This window comes from Medicago sativa, chromosome 5 (genome assembly GCF_051527215.1).
Source record: "Medicago sativa cultivar Bolivia chromosome 5, Bolivia_mono, whole genome shotgun sequence".
Classification (NCBI taxonomy): Eukaryota; Viridiplantae; Streptophyta; class Magnoliopsida; order Fabales; family Fabaceae; genus Medicago; species Medicago sativa.
In genome coordinates this window covers 1,742,350-1,767,283 of record NC_140753.1, presented here as the reverse complement: position 1 = coordinate 1,767,283, position 24,934 = coordinate 1,742,350, and the positions used below count along the sequence as shown (strand labels likewise).

The 24,934-nt window shown below is 33.3% G+C and overlaps 2 protein-coding genes across 7 annotated transcripts; both read right to left on the bottom strand.

The window, feature by feature from the left end:
- Positions 1 to 4,918: 4,918 nt before the first annotated feature.
- On the bottom strand, positions 4,919 to 8,332 carry LOC146919003 (uncharacterized). Its single transcript, XM_085712263.1, has 5 exons — positions 8,232 to 8,332; positions 7,744 to 7,888; positions 6,807 to 6,891; positions 5,549 to 5,632; positions 4,919 to 5,349 (listed from the first exon to the last, which is right to left on the bottom strand). The coding sequence occupies exons 1-5, from the start codon at positions 8,266 to 8,268 to the stop codon at positions 5,212 to 5,214; spliced, it is 489 nt and encodes a 162-aa protein (XP_085568389.1). The 5' UTR covers positions 8,269 to 8,332; the 3' UTR covers positions 4,919 to 5,211.
- A 4,956-nt stretch (positions 8,333 to 13,288) lies between these two features.
- Positions 13,289 to 22,454, bottom strand: LOC146919002 (ASI1-immunoprecipitated protein 2-like). 6 transcript variants are annotated; one of them, XM_085712261.1, is made up of 14 exons: positions 22,378 to 22,454; positions 22,251 to 22,292; positions 22,008 to 22,054; positions 21,325 to 21,414; positions 19,598 to 20,343; positions 19,368 to 19,453; positions 19,176 to 19,270; positions 18,712 to 19,017; positions 18,028 to 18,522; positions 17,115 to 17,805; positions 16,776 to 17,006; positions 16,547 to 16,671; positions 15,450 to 15,841; positions 13,289 to 14,871 (listed from the first exon to the last, which is right to left on the bottom strand). In XM_085712261.1, exons 5-14 carry the CDS (start codon positions 20,279 to 20,281, stop codon positions 13,597 to 13,599), a joined length of 4,380 nt encoding a protein of 1,459 aa, XP_085568387.1. In that variant the 5' UTR covers positions 20,282 to 20,343; positions 21,325 to 21,414; positions 22,008 to 22,054; positions 22,251 to 22,292; positions 22,378 to 22,454; the 3' UTR covers positions 13,289 to 13,596. The 6 variants fall into 6 exon arrangements, with proteins under 6 accessions (XP_085568387.1, XP_085568388.1, XP_085568385.1 ...); XM_085712262.1 differs by having other exon boundaries at positions 22,237 to 22,292; positions 22,404 to 22,454; XM_085712259.1 differs by having other exon boundaries at positions 22,404 to 22,454.
- Positions 22,455 to 24,934: the final 2,480 nt, after the last annotated feature.

Below are 24,934 nucleotides of genomic sequence, written 5' to 3'. Positions count from 1 at the left end.
GAAGAGAGAAAGTAAAGCTAGTGTTTAATATTGTTTTGGTCTTATTCAAAAAGTCTACAACCAAACCTAACTCCAAAGCCAAACCAAAGAGGAATTGTTGACCTGTGTGGTAACCTCTTGTTTTTGTTTGTTTATTATGTTATTTTTTATGATGTGGCTCAAATAATTGTAATGAAAATTATGCTTAATTAATTAATGCAGAAAATATAGTTAAGTATAGCTCAAATTTATTTGCTTTCTAATTTTTCTGGCTAGGAAAATGTTTGAAGTTGAACATGGTTGGTTAAGGTTGGCAAGTTGGCAACAATGTTTGTTTTTCTTGATTGACACTTCGAAGGTTGAGTTGAGAGGTAGGCATGTGGAAGAAATATGTAGATTAATCAGCAGCTCTTTATTTAATTTAATAGAGCATATGGAATATGTAGTAATAATAATAATAATAATAATAATAATAATAATAATAATAATAATAATAATAATAATAATAATAATAATAATAATAATAATAATAATAATAATAATAATAATAATAATAATAATAATAATAATAATAATAATAATAATAATAATAATAATAATAATAATAATAATAATAATAATAATAATAATAATAATAATAATAATAATAATAATAATAATAGAAATTCCATCGACAAAAAAATAATAATAGAAAAATGATTGTTGGCTGGATGAGTGGAGTCTATCCCATTTTTATTTATTATTTTAAAATTATAAAAAGAGTCTCCATATATTACATATTCCCTCTTATCACTATTATAAGAAGGAAACAAATATTTTTAGATTTTTTTATAAATTTATTGTATAATTAATAAATCTGATTTATAATATTGACTAGATACAATTATTCAGTGAATCTTTTTTTTTTTGGTGGTGTTACAAAGTAACAAAGCAAAAGGAAACAGAAAAAAAAAAGGAAAAAAAAATAAACACTACATAGCTAGTTTATCTCTCAGAAGGAGAGACTCTAAGCCATCTGGAGGACGATCCCAATGAGCTGAAGAAGCGGAATGGACACCCTTCTTAGCCATAAAATCAGCACATATATTCTGCTCCCTTGAAATATGAACTAAATTGATAGTCCCATGGTGTAAGGCATCTGAGATTTCTAGTAACACAGAGGCATACACATGCAAACTTGCATTTGTCACATTGAGAATAAGGTCTATTGCTTCCAAATAGTCACTCTCACAAATGAAGTGTGTATAGCCGAGATCATAACAAGTTGCAATCCCAAGTTGAATCGCACGAAGTTCCGCCAAGAGTGCATGACCGCCATTTCCAAAATGAGTGAACCCTGCTATCCAATTCCCTTCATGGCCACGAAGAACTCCACCAGCGTCTAGACGAAAGCCATCTTCAAGAAAACTGCCATCCACATTAAGTTTGATGAAACCCTCAGGAGGTGGTTTCCAATGCACTAAAATTCGGGCCATAGATGTGTTAGATCCTGTAGGTTGACAGAAAGTAATGAACTCGTCATGGAAAGCCTGAGTCTTCCTCACCACTTCATGAATCTGACAAGGTTGTTCCTAAAAAATACTATTTTTTCTCCAGCACCAAGCCTTCCATAAAACTGCAAGAAATAAGAGCGATAGAGTACCACATGCCATCTGCTTGACCCAAGTTGTGGTTTCTGTTAGGGAGAAAAAAATCCCTTTGTCCTCCCATTCCCAAGTGAAGCCAAAGCTCCTTGGAATGAGGGCAATCACGTAAGCAGTGTAAATGGTCTTCCATAAGGGATGAGCAACGGGTGCAGTCTGGTGAAGCTGCCATGTTGCAGTAGTGCCGACGGGGAATTTGTTCGAAGAGCGTTATGAGAACAAAGCCAGATAAAATGTTGTATCTTTGTAGGAACTTTAAGCCGCCAAATCCATCTCATATCACAATTAGGATCCCAACCTCTCTGTTGTTGAAGAAGCCAAAAGTAACCACTTGAACAAGTATACTTCCCTTGTTGTTCCGGTTGCCAAGCCCATTCATCATTTAGGCGAGTATCCAAAATTATAGGAGGCGTAATTTGTTGAATAGCTTGAACGATATCAGATGACATCATCGTTGCCAGGATTTGTAAGTCCCAACCACCATCCTTACATACATCATGTAATTTTAACTCTGTATCACTTATGTTAACAAAGTGTACTAGTTTACATAGAGGGCCTAGTTTGGTCCAATCCTCATACCAAAATGAAGTTTCACCAGCTCCTATACGCAACTTATACCCATGAGCAAAAGAAGCAACAACTTACATAATCCCTCTCCAAATAATAGATGCACTCGATTTCTTGTCCTCAATCCAAATAGATTTTTTGTCCAAATATTTGTGAGTTAGAACCTGAACCCATAATTTCTCCTTATGATGCAACATACTCCACACAAGTTTTCCAAGAAGAGACACATTTATGATCATAGCCTCACGAATACCAAGGCCCCCGAAGCGTTTCGGGGTAGTAACAGTATGCCAGTTAACATGGTTCCAAGTCCTTGATACCTTGTCACTTCAATAAATGATGTCATCTCAATATAAATTTAAGAGAAAATATTTTTTCTTTTTACGAGAGCTTGATGCCACTTCAATAAATGATGTCATCTCAATATAAATTTGGGAGAGAAAAAAAATTGAGAGAACTATAAAAAAAAAAAGAGAAAAGTATAAAGGGGTCAACGACTCAATGTCGCTAAAAAAGATATGGTCTAAAATCGATAAAAGTTTAATTAACCTAATTTTAACAACTATTATGTCATCTAAACATAATTGTTATAAAGACAGACCAATTCTAAGATATATAATTTTTATGTGTGTGAGTTTTTAATGCTTACTATTATTATTTTTTTCCTGTTTATCAAAAAAATTAGACGGGTTTTGTCAAAAAAAAAAAAAAAAAATAGACGGGATACTATGATTATTAGTTTTTCTAGCATTTAATGTACATTTTCTACCAAAAAATACATTCAATGTACGGTAAATATTTCACCATATAATATTTTCAGTGGTTCCTCCAATTTTTTTTTCTCAGAGTGGTGTTTAATTATAATCATCCAATTTATATTCACAGTTATGTTCGTATCATAATAGAGTTCTTTTTTTTTTTTAAATAGCAAAGTCTAATAATAAAATACTAATCGAATTACGAGATATGCTTAAAGGTTAGGTAAATGGCAAATTGTCATACACCAAAGTGCTAAAAATAGCACAGACCAAAGCATTAATGAGCTTAACAATTGGTCAAAGCTATTACATCAAACTCATTAACAACACCAAAACAACCAAGTTCATATTTACTATATGTCGAGTGCTATGAACACTTTCTTTTATCTTTCATTCCAACACTCACTTTTTTGTTAGGTTCTCCCTTCGATCATATTTATAAGCAAAATAAAAATAAAAATTAGGTTCATTGAAGAGTTATGAATCCTAACTCTCCTGCATAGATGCTATGAATCCTAATCATTTATGTCTATGTCAGAGCATGTGAAGAGTTAGTGTAGATGTATTCATAGCATTCATAGGCATCCCTCTGTCGTACTAGATAGATGGACCAAACATTTCAAGATTACTCGTTGCATGTTGTATATGAAGACATGTGGGGTCTAATTACATAGACATGCTGAAAAGCCGTTATGGGTTACATTTTCTAGTTCTACATGGTTTGTCACCCATGATATTGACTCTTATAGAAGGAGATCCACCTAAACCGTTAAATATGGAGGTTCCACTAGAACAAGAAAATGTCAGTGAAACTCTAGAAACTTTGCATCTATGTAGGAGAGTTAGGCTCATGGTGTTGGATGAGATGATAAAAAGCTTCCATTTACGATGATTTTATATGGTACTCTAAATCAAATTGCTTAAGAAATGGAGTCAGTCATTCAGTATCGAGTGAGGCGTATGAGGAGGACAAGATATTCATGTTATGTAGGTCTGACAACTCAATGGTTGAATTTTTTTTTTTTTTTTTATATATTTTGATATTTCCACTCGAAAGGGGTATGACTTTGATATATAATGTTATTTTAATACCGCAACATCTATGTCACAAATTATGTATGAATTTGGTTTTTTAACATGTTTTGTATATATATGTATATGAGTTTGGTTGAATGCTTTTTGTTGAAATGCTGAATGAATTTGAGTTTGAATGTGTAAGAATTTGATTTAATGTTTTCAATGTGTTGTTTTGATTGAATGCTTATGAGAAAGAGTTTAAGTTTGAATGTGTATGAACTTGATTGAATGTGTTTAAAATGTTATTTTGAAAGTGTTGAGTTTGAATATGTATTAGTATTTGAATATTTATGTTGTTTAAGCAGGTCTTAACTTCTGATCCAGGATCGGTAGTTAACTCTCGGGAGATATGTTGCTTAACTCTCTAACCACAACGATTGAGAATTACAAATGGAGAGGAGTGTTTTTGGATATTTGAGAAGCATGTGAGCAACTGAAGGAGCTTTAAGAGCAACTTTCAAACGCCAATCCATCAAGCCTACATCCTAAACTTAAAAGATTTCGTGCGATTTAATTAAAAAAATCTCGAATTTTTCCCCATCAAAATTCTAACCTACGTCCTACAAAATCTTTTCAATTTTGTCATACTTCCGCTAAATATTTAACGTTTTACTCCCAAAATTATTTCAAATCTCGAATTCATCATTAAATCCAATATTTTAAAGCAAAACAGACGTAAAGGATTTGTGTAAAAGAAAATTGAGGAAGAATCTTATACAAAAAATGTAATTAAAATTAGCTTCACACTACACTAGTACCTGTAACAAACATTCGCAGCTTTCAACCTAGTTTTTCTTAATAGATTTTTAATTTAAAAACTAAGGTTTTTTTTTTTACAAAATTAAGTTTAAAATGTTTGATAAAGTAAAACAATAATTTCAAAATAAATAAAAATTATATCAATAGAGGGTCTGGCTTCTTATTATAAAGAGAAGCAAAATCCAAAACACAAACGTTGACAGTCATCGAATAAGAAACAGACTACTGCTGGTTTGATAGATCTATCGCTCCATAATCCATACTGTATATTTTTACTGTCCATGGAAATAAAATGGTCCACTAAAGATTTTGACAGCTTTAACCATATCAATCCAGCACCAACACTTTTTACCTTTCAAACTGTCAAATAACATATACCCAATTTTCGATGTATCGTTGACAAGAGTATCGAGCTGGAAGCAAGTGCTTCAAATGCCTTCAAATTCAGGATCACTTTCTAAAGGGGCAGCAGTAGGCACTTTCTTGTTACCTCTCAGACGTACAGATATATTATCAATGGCAGAATTTAGTTGGCCTATCTTATCATTCAAGGTCTCCCTGGTCCTCTGCATTCAGAAACAGCATAACATAATCAAAAACAAACTCAGCATATACCAATTACAACAACAACAACAACAACCAAGCCTTATCCCACTAAGTGGGGTCGGCTACATGGATCAAATGACGCCATAGTGTTCTATCAAAAACCAGTATATACCAACTACACAAAAATATTGAATATAAAGCCAAGGGAAGCCAAATTACCTCTAGCCCTTCGTCATAATAATAAGGTGGTCTTCTGGCCCTACGAAACCCATATTCATCTTCATTTAGCAGAGATTTTCTGATCTGCATGTCAACACCATAACATACTATGAGCTTCTAAATGGAAACAATGATATCTCTTGCGAGTAAAAAGTCAAAGAACTAAAAGCAATACGACAATCAGATAGATAATGCAAAGATCACTCTTTGCTGAGACAAACTAGGCTATAATAATATGACTAAAATTTTTAGTCCTTCAACGTTTTGCTAAAATAACACCGAGTACTTAAGACATAATAACAAGAGAGGGTCCAAAGATGGAAAAGTTAGTAGTATACTTTAACAGACATCATTCACTTTGTCGATAAAAACTAATAGTCGTCACTATGACCCATTTGCAATGCAGCATATTGCTATTTGCTATTATTAATGATAATGCAAATGAAAGAGAAAGTTCTTCGATTCTTTTCCTATCCTTTGAAAAGTTAATTCAGCTCTCGAAGCATTAAACAAATGTTGCACTAGGTAATAAAACTGAAGTGATGAAGAGTTAGTAGGCATAAACTTTTCAACAAACAACAATAAAAAAAGTTCAAATAATTATAATCTTACAATATTGAGTATTGCTGTTAATATAATGGCTTTCCATACGAGTCTTTTTTTTTTTTTTAAACAGCAAAGAAGATATATTATCATTGATGGAGATAAGTACAAATGGTACTAAACTCACATATGGGGATGAATGAAGTATAGGCGGTAATAACAGGTACACCCAAAAAATGCACCCAACCAGCACAGCCCAGAGGCGCCACTACTCTCTAAGAATACAATCCAATGGGTTTACATGCCATTCATAAAACAGACATGGAGCTTTCCATAAGAATTGACACCAGTTTATGCATCCCAACTTTTTTGAAAGCTCTCTCACCTAACTCTTCCATCAGCAAACTATAAACTTAATTACAAAGGCTCTCTTTTTATAAGTTAGGAATGAAATAATTATTTAAATTAACAAGTTTTTATCACCTAGAAACTAGTCCAAATTGGGCTGTAGTTAATGATAACTAAGAAGCTGTTGTTGACTCAGTCTTGTAGCAAATGCGTCTTCTCATTAATATTTTAACACAAACCGAGTAGTCATTTATCACATGGTCACTCTGTCTTCCTTTCTCATACTTTTTGGATAGTAAATCAAGCTTATTTATCATAAATAGTTTTCAGTTAAATTTGCAATAAAACTGAAGTAGGAAGAAATCACCTGAGGAGCAAAAACATAAGCCAGAGTTCCGAAAATAGCACCACCCAGAAGAAAGCCAGCAACCAAATCCCCACCTCTGTTATCACTGCACAAAGGAGACAGTTAATGGAAAGAACAACTAACATAAACTTCCAAAATAAGCAACCTATAAGATCAAGAAAGGTGCAAATTTGATGTTTCAACCAATGCTCGAAGCATTCAAAAGACAATTAGAACAAAACTATTTCAAAAAATATCATGAAAGAGAGAGGTTTCAACCGACCATTCACCATTTGTTTGAAAAAAACATATTAAGCATACACTGAGAGAAAGTCGACCTTTAAATTTTAAGTGAAAATGGTGAATCAGAAGATACAAGTGGGACATACAGAGGAAAGAAACATTGAACATCACCATTATTTCTTCACATCTGGTCTTTTGATTGACAAATTCAAACATAGCAACTAGCATGGAAAGATTATTCTATGATTTGTTTTAGCATCAAAGAAACCCCATCTAGTGTGAAAATACTTGTATTGTTTTTAACATCAAAGATAAGCTAGAACTATATAAGGTTAAAATAACTACTGAATGACTTGTGCAGACACCAAAAGTAAATAGAGATTCTTGAAACCTTGTATATAAATGCCCTGTTTGGACAAACAACTCACTTAGAAATAAGATATTTTTATAAATAAATAATAATAAAGCAAAGTTAAATTGTTTTCGTATAATCTGTAAGTTGTTTTCATAAGCTATTTTGGAGAATCTACAAAAATAGCTTATGAACCATGTCATAAGCTGTTTTCCTAAGTTCTCTCAAACAGTCACACAAAACCTATGGCAATAGATAAGCTCAACTAAGTCAATCCAAACAGTCAATAACTATACATAAAAAAATATGCCCGACTTCAAATTCATTTTGTGGATTTCTAATTATAAGCCACGGATGACATACCGTTGTTCTGCACGAACGGGTGAAATAAGGTTCCTTCTGGTCACAAGGTTTGATTTCCTTTGAACAGCAGCAAGCTTAGGTCCAAACACAGATGAATTACGCTTTGTTGAAAAAGGCTCAGGTGACTTCACATGAGATCCACCAACTGCAAAATCAAATCAAATCAAATCAATTCAAATCTCGTACTAATAATAATCATAATCATAATTGAAATGGTTAATCGAAACACTGAATTCGAAAAACAAAAAAAAGGAAAATAAAGATTTGCGAATCTAAGCAATTCATGGGATGTTCCGAAAAATCTAAGCTATTATTATAATCTACATTTTTTTTCCGACGTAAATTGATTGTAATCTATCTATATAAGTAGAATAATAAACGAAGAAATGGAAATAAAGAAAAGCATAAGAATTAACATAAACCCTAAAATTAAATTCAATGAAGTAACGAGTGAGATGAATAGAAACGAAAAGGGAAAAAGAGGTGACCTGAAGAAATCGATAATGGCGCGAATGAAGTTGCCATGAGAGAGAGAATGAAGAAATGAAATGTGCAGTGAGAGTGAGAAGCTGTGTTTGTGTTTGTGGTTATCGGGCGAGTATTACGAGGAGGAAATAAAATAGCTAAAATTACCTAATCGCGTGACATTGATTTATTCGCACCTTTGCTAGCAATTCTCTTCTCCTACTACTTTGATATAATCGACTATATTTCTGATATATCCATATTATAATTTTTATCTTTAATATTTTTAATTTTTTTTTTGTCAATATTTTTTTGTTTTTTAGTAAAAGTTATAAAAATTTGATATTTTAAAAATATTCTTCGAGACGAAATCAATATCATATATATTAATTTTAAATCTTATTAACTATGAGTCGATCGCTAAAAATATGTATATGTTAACTCTCCTTTGTTAGCACTATTAAATTTTTATATTTATATCTATGCTACTTCAGATGGTGATGTATAATTTTTTTTTTATTGTTGTTATTTTATATATACCTAAATTACTCTCAAATCTATTTACTCTTTATTATGATCCGGTTGCTAGAAATGTTGACTCTCCTTTGATTGAATTAAGTGGTTGTCGAATGAATCATATGGATAAAAGGGAAAGAGAGACACAAATGGATAATTAATGTAGAACAAAATCCTAGATATGTAGTACGATTATCGATGAGATGTGACATGTATATGTAAAAAAAAAAAAACTTTAAATATAACATGATTTTTTTTTAGACTTTTTGAATTCGTAATGAGATTAATCGTCGAGACAACAGTAAGATATCTATTATTTTTCTTAGAGTTAGATTATCTTTTAAATGAACAACTACAAGAATTGAACTTAAGTTTTTGACTTTTTTCAAAGAAAGAGAGTTGTATTATCCACTCTCTCAATATACGATGTTAGGATAATTTTGTTTAGATCTTTTGAGCTCCTTATGATACTGATCATCAACATGGAACAAGTGAGTTTTTTAGGTTGGACTACCTCTCTAATGAACAATAAATAGTGAAGAAATCAGTGTTAGAATTAGAAGGAACAAAACAAAGTCATACCCAAGTAGCGTATACAAAGACTTAAGACATGAATGGCAGTTTCATCACCTCTTCGGCTCTGTTTGGTAAAAAGAAGCTATAAGCTAGCTGATAGCTGATAAGCTAGCTGATAGCTGAAAAGCTAGCTTATAGCTGATGACTGATAGCTGATAGCTTATAGCTGAAAAGCTCGCTTATTAAAAATAATGTGTTTGGTAAAATTAGTTGTTGAAGTGGCTGATAAGTATAAAATGACATAAAAGGACATGTTTATTTATTTATTTTTTATAAATTATATATATAAATTTTTTTACTTAATGTATTTTTTTTAACTACTCAAATTTATTTGAAATTATTTTCATCTTCACATGATAAATGTGCTTTATAAATTAATAGGCATTTTTTATTCGACAAATTTTATTTTTTAACGAATTTTATTTAACTAAACTTGTTTCACTATTTATTTATTATATATTGTATTTAACATTCAATCTTATATGAATTAAAAGCAAGGTCATAATGTACCAAAAAAAAAAAAAAAAAAAAAAAGCAAGGTCATAAAAAAAGTGAACAACAAAATTTAGAAAACTATATATACCATGTCGTGACTTGCAATAAGCTGTGAGGTTTTGGTGGCAGTAAGCCTTAAAACGTGGGAACATGGGTGGTTTTTTTTTTAATTTAAAAATAATAAAATTAAATTAACAAGGTTATAATTGGAAAAAGTTATAAGAAGCTATAAGCTACAAGCTCAAAAGCTACTTGAAATAGCTTTTCAAAAAAAGTTATAAGCTCATGAGAATAGCTTGTTACTAAACACGTCACATTTTGATCCAACAAGCTTATAAGCTAATTCAAGAAGCTATAAGCTAGCTTTTTGTTGTTACCAAACACAGCCTTCATCATTAAGTGCAAAGCGGAGATGTGCCCATTTGCCATTTGCTTCTACAAAAATTGGTAAGGGCACGATCTTAGACTGCTAGTGAGATGAATCTTTGTTTTTTTTTATTATTATTATTATTTCTATTTCAATCATTGAAAAATCCATTCTAACCTATATATGCACAACTTTTTAAAAAAAATGTTGTTTTTTTGAAGGAAAACGACATCTTAAAAAAAAAAAACCTTCTTTTTTAAAGATGTCGTAGTTATTTATGTCACCTGTAGAATTTAGGCCCTTAAATTTGATAGATTTTATCCAAATACCAAATCTCGTACGAATCTTATAACGAGTTCAATTGTTATTCAACCATGTAAGGCAAACTAATGTTTGAGTCATATTTCCCGTGGCATCACTAAAATCCATGTTTATTAGTTTTTGAGGTCTGTTTGGTTGATTTGATGCCTGGATCCCTACTGTGTAACGTCGGTACGAAAGCAGCACATAGTGAAAACGTTCACTAATTACAGATCTGAACGATATAAGATAGAATTACCTCAGCGAAAAGAACCTGTGACAAAAAAAAAACAAAATTATCTTACATAAACATTTAATCATATATTTCTCCTTTCAAAAAAAAAAATTAATCATATATTTCTATAATACCACCTTATAATGTATTTTCTGAAACAGATATACAAAAATCAATTTGATAAGTTTTTATTTTTTATGCTAAATAAGATATAGCTAAGCATCAATAAAAATAGCAGTAAAATAAAAATATAATTAAGCATATTATGTTCAACGGTTTTTTATGTTTTTTTTTTGTTTGTTTGAGAGAAACGCTTTCTATACATTTCTTATTTTGATAATATATGTTGTATTGTGGCCACATGTTAATTTAATTCTATTTTATAAGCACGTACGTTACCTCTCCTCCAAACCATGCATGGGACTGATTAGAATTGTCCACTTTGTAACGGGGGTGGAGGAGTATACGTTCTTCTATTTTAAGGGATTGCATGCATGTGAGTTTTGTTTGACGTCATCTTGTGCCAAATCAAACATAAAATCAATTTATTTGCGGGGAGCTTCTCATATTGGATTCAATTCAATTTAAAGTCAGAGAGTACGTCTTGGAAGAATATTTGGGAAACATGTTATATATGATATTGGGTTAATAAAGGTGTACATGATCTCTTTTTTATTTATACTCTTCATCCTGCTCATCTCTTTCTTAAAAATGTTAATGAGTATGGTATGATGAGGAGGAAGAGTGAAGTTATGACTCATAATCTCACAAATAAAGTGATGGTTGGTGTTCGTTGAATACCACTGTTAGATGAGTCAGTGCTTCAAAAGGATCCTCAGGGAGGAGTTTATAGAGATTCAAATGGTAAGTAAGGGCTTGGTTGCTTTACAAAAAATTTGGGTTCGGTCAATGCTTATTATTATGAGCTATGAAGTGCCCTTGAGGGTTTGAAATGTGCTAGTATATCGAAATACATACATGAAATGCCTTATGGGAGTGCTCAAGAGTCAAGACTAAAGTGTGGTTAGTAGGATTAGGCGTATTATGATGGGTTATCGGCAATCTGTGAATTTGAAGTGTTTCGGGAAGCTAATAAATTTACAGAAGATATGGCATATTTGGGTTGTGATCGGTGGAGCAGCCACAAATATATATATATATATATATATATATATATATATATATATATATATATATATATATATATATTATTCACCTGCTTGTTGAGAACATTTGGTTCTATAATGTAATGGTAGTTTCTTCTACTCCCAAGTTGGTTTCTTTGCAAGTCTGTTTGGGATTTTGTCCTTATTTTTTTTTCAGCAAAATTTATTAATAATCAAGCTTTTACATAAGCCGAATAAAAATCGACATTTATTAATAATCAAGCTTTTACATAAGCCGAATAAAAATCGACAAGACACAAACAACATACCAAAATGTGTCATATAAATGATACACCTAAAACACCAATAAAAATAGTACCAACTCCAATAAAAAAAAAAAAAAAAAACTAACCATCAAAACAAAGTCAAGTCCCTCGCAATAACAACAACCAAACTCCCCCCCCCCCCCCCCCCCCCCCCCCCACATTATCATCACAAAAAATCCCTAATACTGCAACATACTTATGATCATCAAGAGGGAAAGTGTAAGCTCTAGAATTGGCCTACGATTTCACGTCAAAAATCAGTTTAATGTAAACCATTAAATAAATAAGTTTTGCTAATGGATGCTCTCAAAACACTCTTGAAACATTTCAAATTAAGAAATCATTATTTAAAAAATCAAACACTTCAACTTATAATTCATTAAATACATATATTTTTTTTTAATATAAAAACTTAATATGTAAGGTCTTTAAAAAGCGTAGCGGGGACATGCGTAAGCATTTTCCTAAATAAAATTATAATTGCACCAATTTGAGCAGTTATGTTAGTTTTTGTTAATTTTAAAATTAAACCAATCATACATGTGACTAATTCCCATTCACCATTTTTTCAGTTAAACAAGCCTATCCAATCCGACTTATCTTTGCAATTGACACGATATGCTTTAATGCGTTTCCGATACTCCCTCCATCCCAAATTATAAGAAAGAAAAAAACTCAAATCACACTTCTTAAGAAAACTAAAAATAACTTTTTTTGTTTTATTTGGAATAAGTTACATGAGAAGATGTAAATAATTTTCATTGGCTATTGGTTATAGAGAAAATGGGAGTGAAAGAAAATTGAATGTAATTTGTATTTAATTTTATGAGAATAAGTAAACATTTTTCTTAGAAAAGATGGTTTTTTAAAAAAACAAGATTAAAGAGGATAAAACTTTGTCTTTTTTGCTTATAATTTAGGATAAAAAAAGTGAGTTTTTTTCCGAGGGAGTACATCACAACAAAGACGTTGCACTAAAAGGCAGCAGCTGCAGCCATCCCAATTTGTCCATCACAATCATGCATCGAAAGGTGCAGTCAAGCTCCAAAATCATGGACCTCATTTTCACTAAGCTATTCTAACAAGAATTCAACTTAGTCATAAAATTCTAGATAGCAAACTTGTTTAATTAAGTGCTTAACTAAATGTACCACAAAAATGGAGCCAGGAACAGAGGAAACCCTGCCATAAAAAAAGTCATCCGCAAGTTCCTAGTAACATTCAGAAATTATGACGGCTTGAATTCTCTCTATTTACAAACAGCCGTAACTATATTATGACAACAAAAAGCTAATATAAAAGCAAGTATTTGACATAGTTTAAAAAAAAAAAAAAAAACTTATTGACTCTTTGTTGTTTGGACGATGGTTCCTTTGCATGGACCGCTGGAAGGTTATCTATCATACACGACCGGCTTTGTCGAACAAGATAATTTACACGACAGACAGGAAATAAATAGCAGCAGATTTATTTGTCTGTGTATCTCCTCCCAAAAAGGAGAAATGAAGGACTCGGACGGTGCCCATCAGGCAAAAGCTCTGCCTTCGAAGAAGCTTTTGTTTGTTCCATGTTTGAAGATGGAAACGATAGAGAAAGGGACAGAGATGCAGCAGCAACGTCATCTTCTGGCCTATTTGCATGGTTATTTCTCTTTTCTGCTGGCCCAACTAGGAAAGGCAGCATACCCTTAGGGCCGGCAGGAGGAGGAGAAGGAGGCGTTTCTGTTTCATCCCCTAAAGCAAGATTTAGATTTGGAATCACATTCTCGCGCTCATGAATCCCTTTCATTGCCGTAGTATTCAGCACCGATTGCGAGCCATTGATATTCTGAGTATCAACAGGAAAGAAGGTTCTTTCCATCGTTCCCAGGTCCTCACGGATGATTTTTTCAACGGAAGCTTCTTCACATCTTTTGTCTCCAACTGAAGAACGGGAACCAATATCATTTCCAAGAGATGTCAAACTGTCATTAAAGGAGAGACTACCTCCAGAACTGTGACGATCATAAATCTCGCCAAAACTTGTCCTCGGCTTCTTTCTGGAACTTTCTGCATCTTCTAATTTTCCATTTACCTCATTCCAAGGCATTTTCTGTAAACCAGCCACTGATAGATCAACATGATGAACTTCTTTATCATTGGGTAGCTGGTACTCAACCCCTTCAGCGGACAGGTCTTCCTGAAGAGGTGCCTCCAAGTCAATATAGTGACAATCTTCTTTTGCTTTCCTCTTAAGCCGTTGCTTATCTTGATCACCTATTTTCTCTGAAATGTTATCCTTAGTTATATTGATTCCAGCATCTGTTTCTTGATTTTCAACAGTTGCCTCCAAGTCGATATAGTGACCATTTCCATGTTTCCTCTTGGACCTTTGCTGATCTTCATCAATTTTCATTCTTTCCGAAATTTTATCCTTACCAATATTGCTTGCAGCATGTGTTTCATGATTGTCAATTGTTTCCTCCAAATCAATATAGTGATAATCTTCTTTCTGTTTCCTTTTGGTCCTTTGCTGATCTTCATCACAGTTCATTCTCTCCAAAATTTCATTCTTACTAATATTGCAGGCAGCATCTCTATCTTGATTGCTAACAGAAGGAATCGCCTGGCAGAGGGTATTCTCTTGCTTCTCAGAAGAAGCAGAATCAGTACTAGCTTCCACCATCTTGTTACTCACACCTGTTCCCATTTCTTCAGAAGGTTTAGACTCTCTGCACCGTTCATCCTCTACTACACTAGCTTTCTGCATAAAGCCAGAACATATTTCAAGAAACCAAGAGATAATTGGCAGCAGAGATAACCCCTACTTTATAAAACTGGTTTATAAACAGTGATCACAAGACAGGTACAGTTTGCATCATGCAGCATAGCTAATGAGAAATAATAAGTTGATTCCCCCCCCCCCCCCCCCCCCCCCCCCACACACACACACACACACACACAGAAATGGTCAAATTGGTCTAGGCTGGCCATTAATTGCTACATATGTACCCAACAACCCTGTTTATTTTCCCCATAATTTAGAGACCAATAATTGCTAACATGGAAGTATTGGAGTGTAATAATGCCAAGGCCACATTCATTTCAGACCATAAAACTAAGCAGTAAAAGTTTTATTTCTGGATCATCAAAGTCGAACAAAAGATGTACAAATCAATATCAACAATCTATCTAGGGAATCAGAATATCATTTTTAACTGTAGTTGAGGAAGGGGGAATGATCAGAAAACAACGTGGACACCACAAGTACATCTAAGCAGATTATCAAGTGAAAAAAAAAAGTATATTAGATTTTACATGCATTTAAGGATAAAATCATACCAGGGAAGAACCAGTAAATTTCGTCTGTTGACAGCTTTTTGAAACCCTGAATGCAGTTTTGCTGTCGATTGTACCATCTGACATTTCTAAGGGTACTTGTTGTGAACACAACTGTGTCTGGTGATTGATATCAGTATTGTTACTCACTATAGTTGGAGATTGATCTAGGGAAGTTGAAGAAGGAAGTGTATTGCCTGCTTTGTCGGAATTAATTGGTTTTTCATCAATGCCCTTCGACAAACAACGCTCAGACAAAGTCACAACAGCAGTTGAAGAATTCTCCTCAACTGGCATTGCATTCAAACTTGGAATACAGATACTTTTTGCAGAACCAGAATGATCGACCCTCCGCCCCCTAAATACACCCCATAAGAAAAGCAACATATTCCAGCCTGCCAAAAAATAGGATAGTCAAGAGTCGCAACACATGAAGAATTAAAAAAATTATTTTCTTGTTGAAAAAGTGGTTAGGTAGACATGCCATTAAAATTTCAGTCACGCAAACTGCAATCTAAGCATACTAAACTGTCAGCCACCACCCTACCCCCCGCAAAAAAGAAAAAAGACAAATAATAGACGATCTAAAACCCACTGGTGATTAAAAGGAGAACCACCGTCAAATTATTGGGTTTTTTTTTATGAAGTCCAAATTCAACACAGAACATTATCATTCTTTGCAACCCTAATGCATTTCATCAACATCAGTCTTACTCAAAAGTATGACATCTCATGAAGCAATGAATAAACTATAATCCTGAATCAATATCATTAGGGATTACCACATAGGCATATGCCCTGCTACTAAAAAAAGTAGACCGTCAGGTGAACTTAGATAGAAGCATGCCACTCTTAGTAAGAGTCGAATCTCAAATTGCCCTTCCCCAAGAAATTTACTAACACAGAAGCAGGCCACCCTTTGTGAGAGTAAATCTCAAACCATATTTCCTGATCAAAATTGTAAATGAACTAAATTTTGACAAATCCATGAACGCTAATCTAAGCATAAACTTAAACGCAATCCCCAAACCCAAAAGCATCCATTCAGAAGTTGCTCAAAATGTTGGTTTGGTTGGCAAAATCATAGAATAATTCCTTACGCTGTGAATTTTCTGGAAGCTGATTGGATGGGAATATGAGAAGTTCAACACCATCGAAAATTCCTTTAAGTGCTAAATCATTTCTAATCATATGATCCAGTAGACCTTTGTAGTGTCTCTCATAGCTGTATCAGAATATCACAAAAAAAGTCAATTATTACAAGAAAAGAAAGAAATGTTTGCATCGAATGGCCAACTGCCAATATAAGAATGATATTCATATACTTGCCTTTCAACATCCCTGGCAAAGAAGTAAAGAGCAATATTTTCTTCTCTAGCACCACCATGATGGAACTGTGATGGCCATGTACTCAAGCGTGAAACTTCGTTGAGGGAAACTTCGGGACTAAACTTGGTCACTACCTCAAGAACCTTAGGAGATGCAGAAGAGGATAAATGTGCTTGAACTCCAGTACATAATTCTGGAGGCTTTCCATTTCTATGCACTTCAAAGACACCCCTGCATGCAAACAAAAAAGCTCATGTTGAACACACTTCTTTGCAAAAAATGAAAAGTAATAAACGAGAAATCCAGAACTAAAGACAACTAGTTAATCATGTTACATACTGCCAGATGTATTCATATTCAGGAAAGGCCAGCATCTTCGAAACAACACTTGAGATCGCCACAGCTTTTCTAGACAAGTCTCTCACTAAGGGCTTTTGAGCATTAAGACCAACTAAATCCGACTTTCCTAGTTGTGAACAAAGATCAGTTGGACAAGAGTTAAGTTGCTTCAAATCGCTGGCAGATGAACATTTAGAAGAATCAGATGTAGAATTCTCAAGGACTTCCTGTTGTTCACGAGTTTCTTCAGTAGATATACTGTTCTTAAGTGTGTTAGAAACCAAAACTTGGTCTCGTGAAGTTGCTTCACAATTCAACTCCGTGCCTGATGTAGGAATCTCATCGGTTTGACTAGATACTTCTTTCTTCCTGTAAATTTCAGGCCTTTTAAGTAAAGCAGCCTGTATTGCAGCTTTCAATTTATTGCCTTTATGCATCTCCTCTTTTGAGATACTTGAGGCAGTAACAGATATTTCAGCACCAGATTCTTGCAGATTACCAGCTGTGCAACCTTCTAGTGAATGGCCAAATTCCTCACATTTTTGACAGTATGGACTTTTTGATGCAGTGGGAACAACTGGCCTTAAACGATCACTAAGACTCTCTCTGGATTTCTCAACCTGATTTGCTGTCTCTCGTGATCGAGGCAGCGCATCCTGTAGAGCTTCATCATTACAGGCTATTGTTCTATCTGTAAATTCAAAAGACAAACAGAACAATAAACAATATTATATGCAGAAAAAATAGTTTTAACTTCTAAGCACAACATCCTCTACAGAAAAATGCCCTAGCTGAAACTAATACAAGGGAGAAATACATAGAATATGGCTTTATTATGCTGGAAATAAGATATCGAAAAGTTAAAAAGGAAAATACCATTGCAGGAATAATATACTTCTATTTTAGAACACACCTGAACTACCCTGAGGCTCCAAACTTTTACGGCTTATATTGTTCGTTGATTTTGATGACGCGCTTAACTTCCCATCCTGGTTTATCTTCGACTCTCGATTATTAACTGCTGAAGGCTTAATAACGGTTTCTCCCCGAGGTGTAAGCTTCTGATCGCCCTTAGGTGTGGAAACAACAGAACTAGCCACAGGCCTGTCATTCCTAGACAGATATTTTCGGTCCAACGAACCTGATTCTTTTAAATTTCTAGACCCTTTCAAGTCCTGAATAGTTGCAGGCTTAGGTAGCATTTTAACTTTTGATTCAATTGCACTTGATCGGCCCAAACTAGAGGATTTGAATAATGTTGACCTGCTTGTCATACGAGCAGGTGTCTCCATATTCTTAGAAGTTTGTTCATTACCCCCTTTTGGTCTTGGTGGAAAAACTTCATCACCAATTTTGACTTTCGGCTTGGAATTTAAGTTGTTGGATGAATTAGACTTCAACAACGTACCTATTCATAAGAGCAAAAAACGTACCTATTCATGAGAACAAAAAATTGTGCTTGATAATATGAAAGCCAAGGAGACATGATACAATATCGTCATGGAACCCATTCACCCAGCTACTTGAAAGATCTCAAAATCCAAAGATAAAATTATAAAAAATTCCAGTGAAGCACAACAGATGAAAGAACACGTACTTTTTGAAATTTGACCCCGGAGGCCAATGGAAGGAGATCGAGCAGTCTGTGTGTCATCACCACCAGAGTGGTTACGAGGAGGCATCAGAAGACCAGACTTCCCTTTTAATTTATCTGAGCTCTTAAATGAAGATTCTCGTGATAGTGGAACCAATTTCTTAGGGCTTGACACCTTTGGTGATCCTTTGCTTAATTCAAGAGCTTGCCTTTTTGCAGCTGGAGGAGCCACTTCAATGTTGTCAGGACGTCTTTTGCCAGAAACTTGTGACGTGGAAGTAGTTTTAATGTTTTTTTTCCCTTCAATGTCTGAACAACAAAAATTCAGTACTAAAAATATGTCGGCATATACATCAGAACATGCAAATTCAGTATTCAATTCAGAAAGAATCATATGCATGAAACAAATGATTTAAAATGTCTGACCCCAGAACACATTTTTATGTCAAAGCAAACTTCACTCTTACCCAGCCTCTTCTTTTCAGCTTCCACTGCATCTTGGCATTCTTCACACAACCAATCCCCTTCAGGGAGTTTCTCAAGCATTTCTCGCATGCAGTAGCTGATTCAAAGAAACAATAATGGTAAGACTTGTTTTACTGAAAGGAATTTGCAATATGATAGATATAAGAAATACAGTGAAAGTTTTGTATGCATACGTGTGCTCTGCACCATCAGTGCACCTACAGCATATAGCAAGTAGATCCTCACGACCAGCATCTCCACAGATGTCGCATACCTTCACCTATTTTTCAATCACCACAGTTAGAAATAGGAATTGAGGTTAAGCATCTCCACATATGCCGTTACATTACACTCCTTCCATTTTCATCTCAATCAAGTTTAATTTCAGCCGAAGATCAACATAAAGGAAAGGAAAGATACTCACATCATGTTCCACAACATCTGATTCATCACTCTCATTTTCAGATTGAGATTCCTGCTTTCCAGGTGATTTAACCAGCTCTTCAGCTTTCTCATGATGTCCATCATGGGCCGAACATTTACAGTCTTCAACTTTAGCATCACATACTTTATCATTATCAGGATCTGCTTGTGACTTTGGACATACTTTTAGCGAATCATTGGAAGTGCCTTCAATAAATTTATCCTTATTTGCAGTGCATTTCTCACCAGAAGTAGCAACAGGTGCACTCTCTTTGGTTAATGATGAACTGCAATTCTCAATAGAGCATTTTGAATTTTTTTCTGGTATACGAGAATTAGCATCAGATGCTCTACTAATACAAGATGTGTTGTCATCATGACCTTCTAAATGGTTGGGATCCTGATACTTATTCAACAAGATCTGTCTACTCTCTGCGTTTTCAGATAGAGAATCGTGACTTGAACTAACACTGAGCATATTACTTGTTTCACTGACACCGTGCTGCAAGTTTTCACAAGCTCGGCTACTAAGAGAATATACATTACCCTCATTCATAGAATTCTGAACATTAGCCTCCCCTGAGCGACAGTTATCATCAGAAAACTCTTCAGGGGCATGGTTAACATGCATGCAAGATGAACAAGGAGCTGAGCACACATTACAAGTCCCTGATTCAAGCCTCATACCACTGTTCTGAATTGCGCAATGTCTGAAAACTTCTTCCCAGATTCAGGTTATAGTTACACCTAATAAAAAAAAGCACGAGTTGGAAAAAAAAGATTAAACATCCGACTCATCCTTTCAGTAATTCTTTAGAATCCCATCAATGTCAAAGTTTCACCATGCCATCACATATACAAATAATAACAATAATTTATCACTTTCACAAAAGCGGCATCTAGATTTATCTTATTATTTTTGGTAAACATATGAAGTTCAGTGACTGGTATTCATATTTTTCCAATAAAGTGTGGAAACCGTGCAAACCATAGGCTAACTTGGATATGTTGTAACACTTTCTCCAAGAACATTTGAAGGTTTGGCCCAAAAATATGAGTGCATTAGAACATACTGCGAAGCAATAATATATAAAGCGAGAGTGGCTTACAACTATTGCTTTATAAAATTAGGTTATTGTTTAGGCTAGTAGGTTTTATCCAACCAGTTTCGTTAAGAGGCTTATTATTTGTACCTGCAGAGAAAAGACCGCTCTCTTGAGCTAATGACTTGCATTTTTTCTTGAAATGCCTTCCTTTAAGGGGGGATCCTAATTCTCAACAGCCATACGCCTATACTTTTCTACTAATGAATTACTTCAACAGAAGAAGTATGAAGTCTATAACCATAGGCAAAAATATAATTTTAGCACTGCAGAATTTTGCATTGATCAACCACTTCTCGATTAGGACAACACAAAGTAACAAAATATTTACCAAAACCAATATATATACGTAATACACCCAGTCAAGAGTACTTATAACTTTGCTTAAAGAAGATACTAATAGTGCCTCCAACTTCCATTCCTACGATCCTCGCACTATCAATGCTAAAAAAAATAAAGAAATATTGTAACTTCTCACGATTTTTTTTTTCATCATAATTAACTTTCCCAACCCATCCTTTCAACTCGTTCGACAATAACATGAATCAAATGCGGCCATTATTTCAGAGCCTCATAACAACAACAAAGTAAAAAAAAAGTGGACTTCGAGCAAATAGCGAATTACCCTGTTATCTCAGATTGTTACTCCAAACACCATAAATAATCGATGACTCTAGCTCAGCCTCCTAGCATCTGGAAAAACTCCTTCTTGATCCTGATATCATGTAGAACAACACAACTAAACCATATTAACAAATCTCGCACCAACGTTTCCATCAAAAGAATTATGCAAATAACGTATCTTTGACCGACACTACTGATTGAAGGTGTGCCAGGTATCCGACACTTTCCAAGCCACGTGATTAAATTCAATTATGTCATTTTTTTTTAATTACTATCGGTGTCGACGTGTCAGAGTCTTTTAATTACTACGAGTGTCGACGTGTCAGAGGCTTTTAATTACTACGAGTGTCGACGTGTCGGTGAGGTGTCTGGTGTTTTTGCTTCATATGCAATAACTAATCAACAAAATACTTCTCGAATCAGAATCTAACAACAATAGCAATTAAACACAAATGGTAATTGAAGTGAATCAAATTCAAAACCCTAGCTCTATCAAAAGGAACATGAAAAAGGTTTTTCCAATGTATTCATCACAATTACACAACAGAAACAGTTTCAATTAAACAAAAACCAAACAAATCGATTAAAAAAATAACATGAAAATTGAAATTAACGAAATCAAAAACCCTAACTGTGAAAAATCAACAAAAGTATCTAACACGGAAACAATCACGATGGCATTACCTTTAGCGATGAAGTCAGAAAAATCTGTGTCGTTGAATTTCGTTAATCTGCGATGAACCAGAAATTGAAGATTCAAAATCGAAAGGGTTCAGAAACGAAATGAGAAAAGAAAATAAGAGCGTGCACTTCTTATATATATGCGCGAATTAACATTAACATTAACACGATCTAATTCAACAATTAATTATTATTATTATTACAAGATAATAATAAAATTAAATTAAATTACTGTAACAATTTTACAATTTTCTTTTCTTTCTTCAGCTAGCTTTCTCTGTGTGTGATCTGAACATAAAAATAAAATCTTTGAGAAAGTGTTTTTTTTCTTTAATTAAAAAGAAAATTTGATGAGAATCGAAATCTATCTAACCCCAGCTGGCTTTTAAACTGCTATACCTTTTTTTCTTTCTCTCTCGTTCATCTCTCTAAAATTTCTATATGTTCCTTAAAATGAAATTTAATTTATTTATTATTTTAAGACCAAGACCTTAAAAAATTCATAATCGATGTTTTTTTTAATTATTTTAGATTATTTTTTTAATTAGTTGTATTATTCAGACAAACGTTGTGGTGCGAAAATAAACCCGCACGTGTAAAATGAAGGGAGACGTGCGAATGAACGCGTGGGGAAGATGCGCGTGAGGATGGCGTGGGAAATCGGTAACGTCTCAATGGTAGAAGGCGTCCCTCCCTGCCTCACGTTTTTCCTATATCTTTAATTTTTGCCAAAATTGTCCAACTACTATTTATCTTGATTTCTTGTATAAATAATCTAAAATAATGATTAGTCAAAAAAAAAATCTAAATAATGATATCATTTAGGAGAAAATAATAACTTTGCACAACCTTAAGTTGAAAATGTTTGAACACATGAAAAAGTTAAAAAAGAAAATGATTAAATAATAATATAAAATGATATGATGAGTTTTTTTTATGTCTAAATATTTTTTATTTGAATTGTATCCAAATAAATATTTCTCATGAATAGGAATTGATGGACACATATATATAATAGTCATTTTCTACTGTGTTTGCAGTATATCGGTACATGTGTCTACCAGTCGAATATTTAGAGGATTTTGCGATATTCGTGACTGTGTATTTACATCTCCAAGTACCTTTTTGAAATGATAAAATATAACTTTTGCAACGTTATTTTCTTATAAAAAATAAATAAATAACATGTATAGTTATTTATTTTTTCAAGTAACCTAGTGATAAGATTCACATACATTATGTATAAAGAAAAATGAAAAATTCGGGATTCGAATCCCGACTCATACATATATTATCCATTATAGTTACCGATTGAGCTAAATTTAAGAAATATTTTCTCCTCTTTTAATAACATAACAATATTAATACATCACCCCGCCACTTTAATAACAAAATATTAATACAACAAACTTTTATTTACGTAATTTTACTATCTTACTCTAATTTGTATATATCCTTCTCCCTTCTCCCCTTTCCTTCTCCTCATTCTCTTTTCTTCATCAAGTTGTATCTATCTCTCTAAAGTTAGAGAGAAGATCAAGAGATAGAAAAAAATAAGATCAAGAGAGATAGACACAACACGATGAATTAGAAGGGAGAATGAGAGATTGAAGATAAGAGGATCCAAGGTGAACAAATATGGTTAGCCGCATGCACATATACATTTATATTTGCATCAACCTCCATCTACCAGTGGGTAGCAAAAGATGTGTTTTTACTTAGGCATCTGTTAAATTATTTGCCCATGCCTATAATGTATTTTATCCATGGGTACAAACTTTTTCATGTACCAAGTCTAAAATATTTTCCAAGCATCAAGTTATTTTTTCTTGTTACCCTAATTCTAGAGGAAAGAGTCTCAAACTCGTAACAATTTGATTTGAGTGAGAGGTGAGTAAGGTTTAGAGGCTTGTTTCAACCAATGATCAAATTTCGTGTTTATTTTTGATTCGATCTTAACTGAAATTCAATATCCACTTGAGTTCAACAACTTAATTAATCACTTGATATTTTTGACAAGTTAATATTTTATGTTTAAAAACAAATCACCCGTAGATTGCGGCTTTGAAACCATGTCTGAACATATCAAATATTTTTTAATCTTTTTATTATTTGAGTTGTATTTAAAAGGACATTGTTAAATTGATTTTAATTCTACATCTACTTTTATTACATTTTTAAATGATCTACATCAACAAAATGTTTCACAAATAAGCACTAGACCCATGTTGATAAATTGAAGAGCACTTTAATTATATGGTTTGAGTCTCTATCAGATTAATTACACGCCAACCAACATTAAATCTCAAAACTGTTCAGGAAGATTTTTCCGCTAATTTTGGTTCTACATAGTTTAAAGAATTAGTCTTCAATTATAATCATATATTAATTTTTACAACAATAATAGGTAGACACCTTTAATGTGTACACCCCCTTTGTATTACTTTGAAAAATTTCAATTAACCAAATATATCGCATGTGTGACCACATTTTTTTAGTTTCGTGGCCAATATTTTTCCAGAATTTATTTGGTTAATTATGTGGTCACCTGCATTTTAGTTGCGTGACTACATTTTTCAGGTTCTAAATAGTGGTCACGCAACTGAAAAAATGTGGACAATGGTCACACAGACCATATATTTGGTTAACTGAAATTTTCCAGAGTGGTACAAAGGGGTGTACACGTTAAGGGTGTCTACCTATTTTTATTCTAATTTTTATGTTATTTCAATTGAGAAATAGTTGTAACTGTAACAGATTGTGAGAAAAAAGAAAAGTATATATTGGTAAAATAATAATAATAATAATAATAATAATAATAATAATAATAAATAAAAAAATGCATTAAGACAAGAAATTGTTTATTTCAATAAACTTATGTAATTTTTGTCTTCATGAGCTTAGCTCAGTTGGTATGCAAGGTCTGGGGT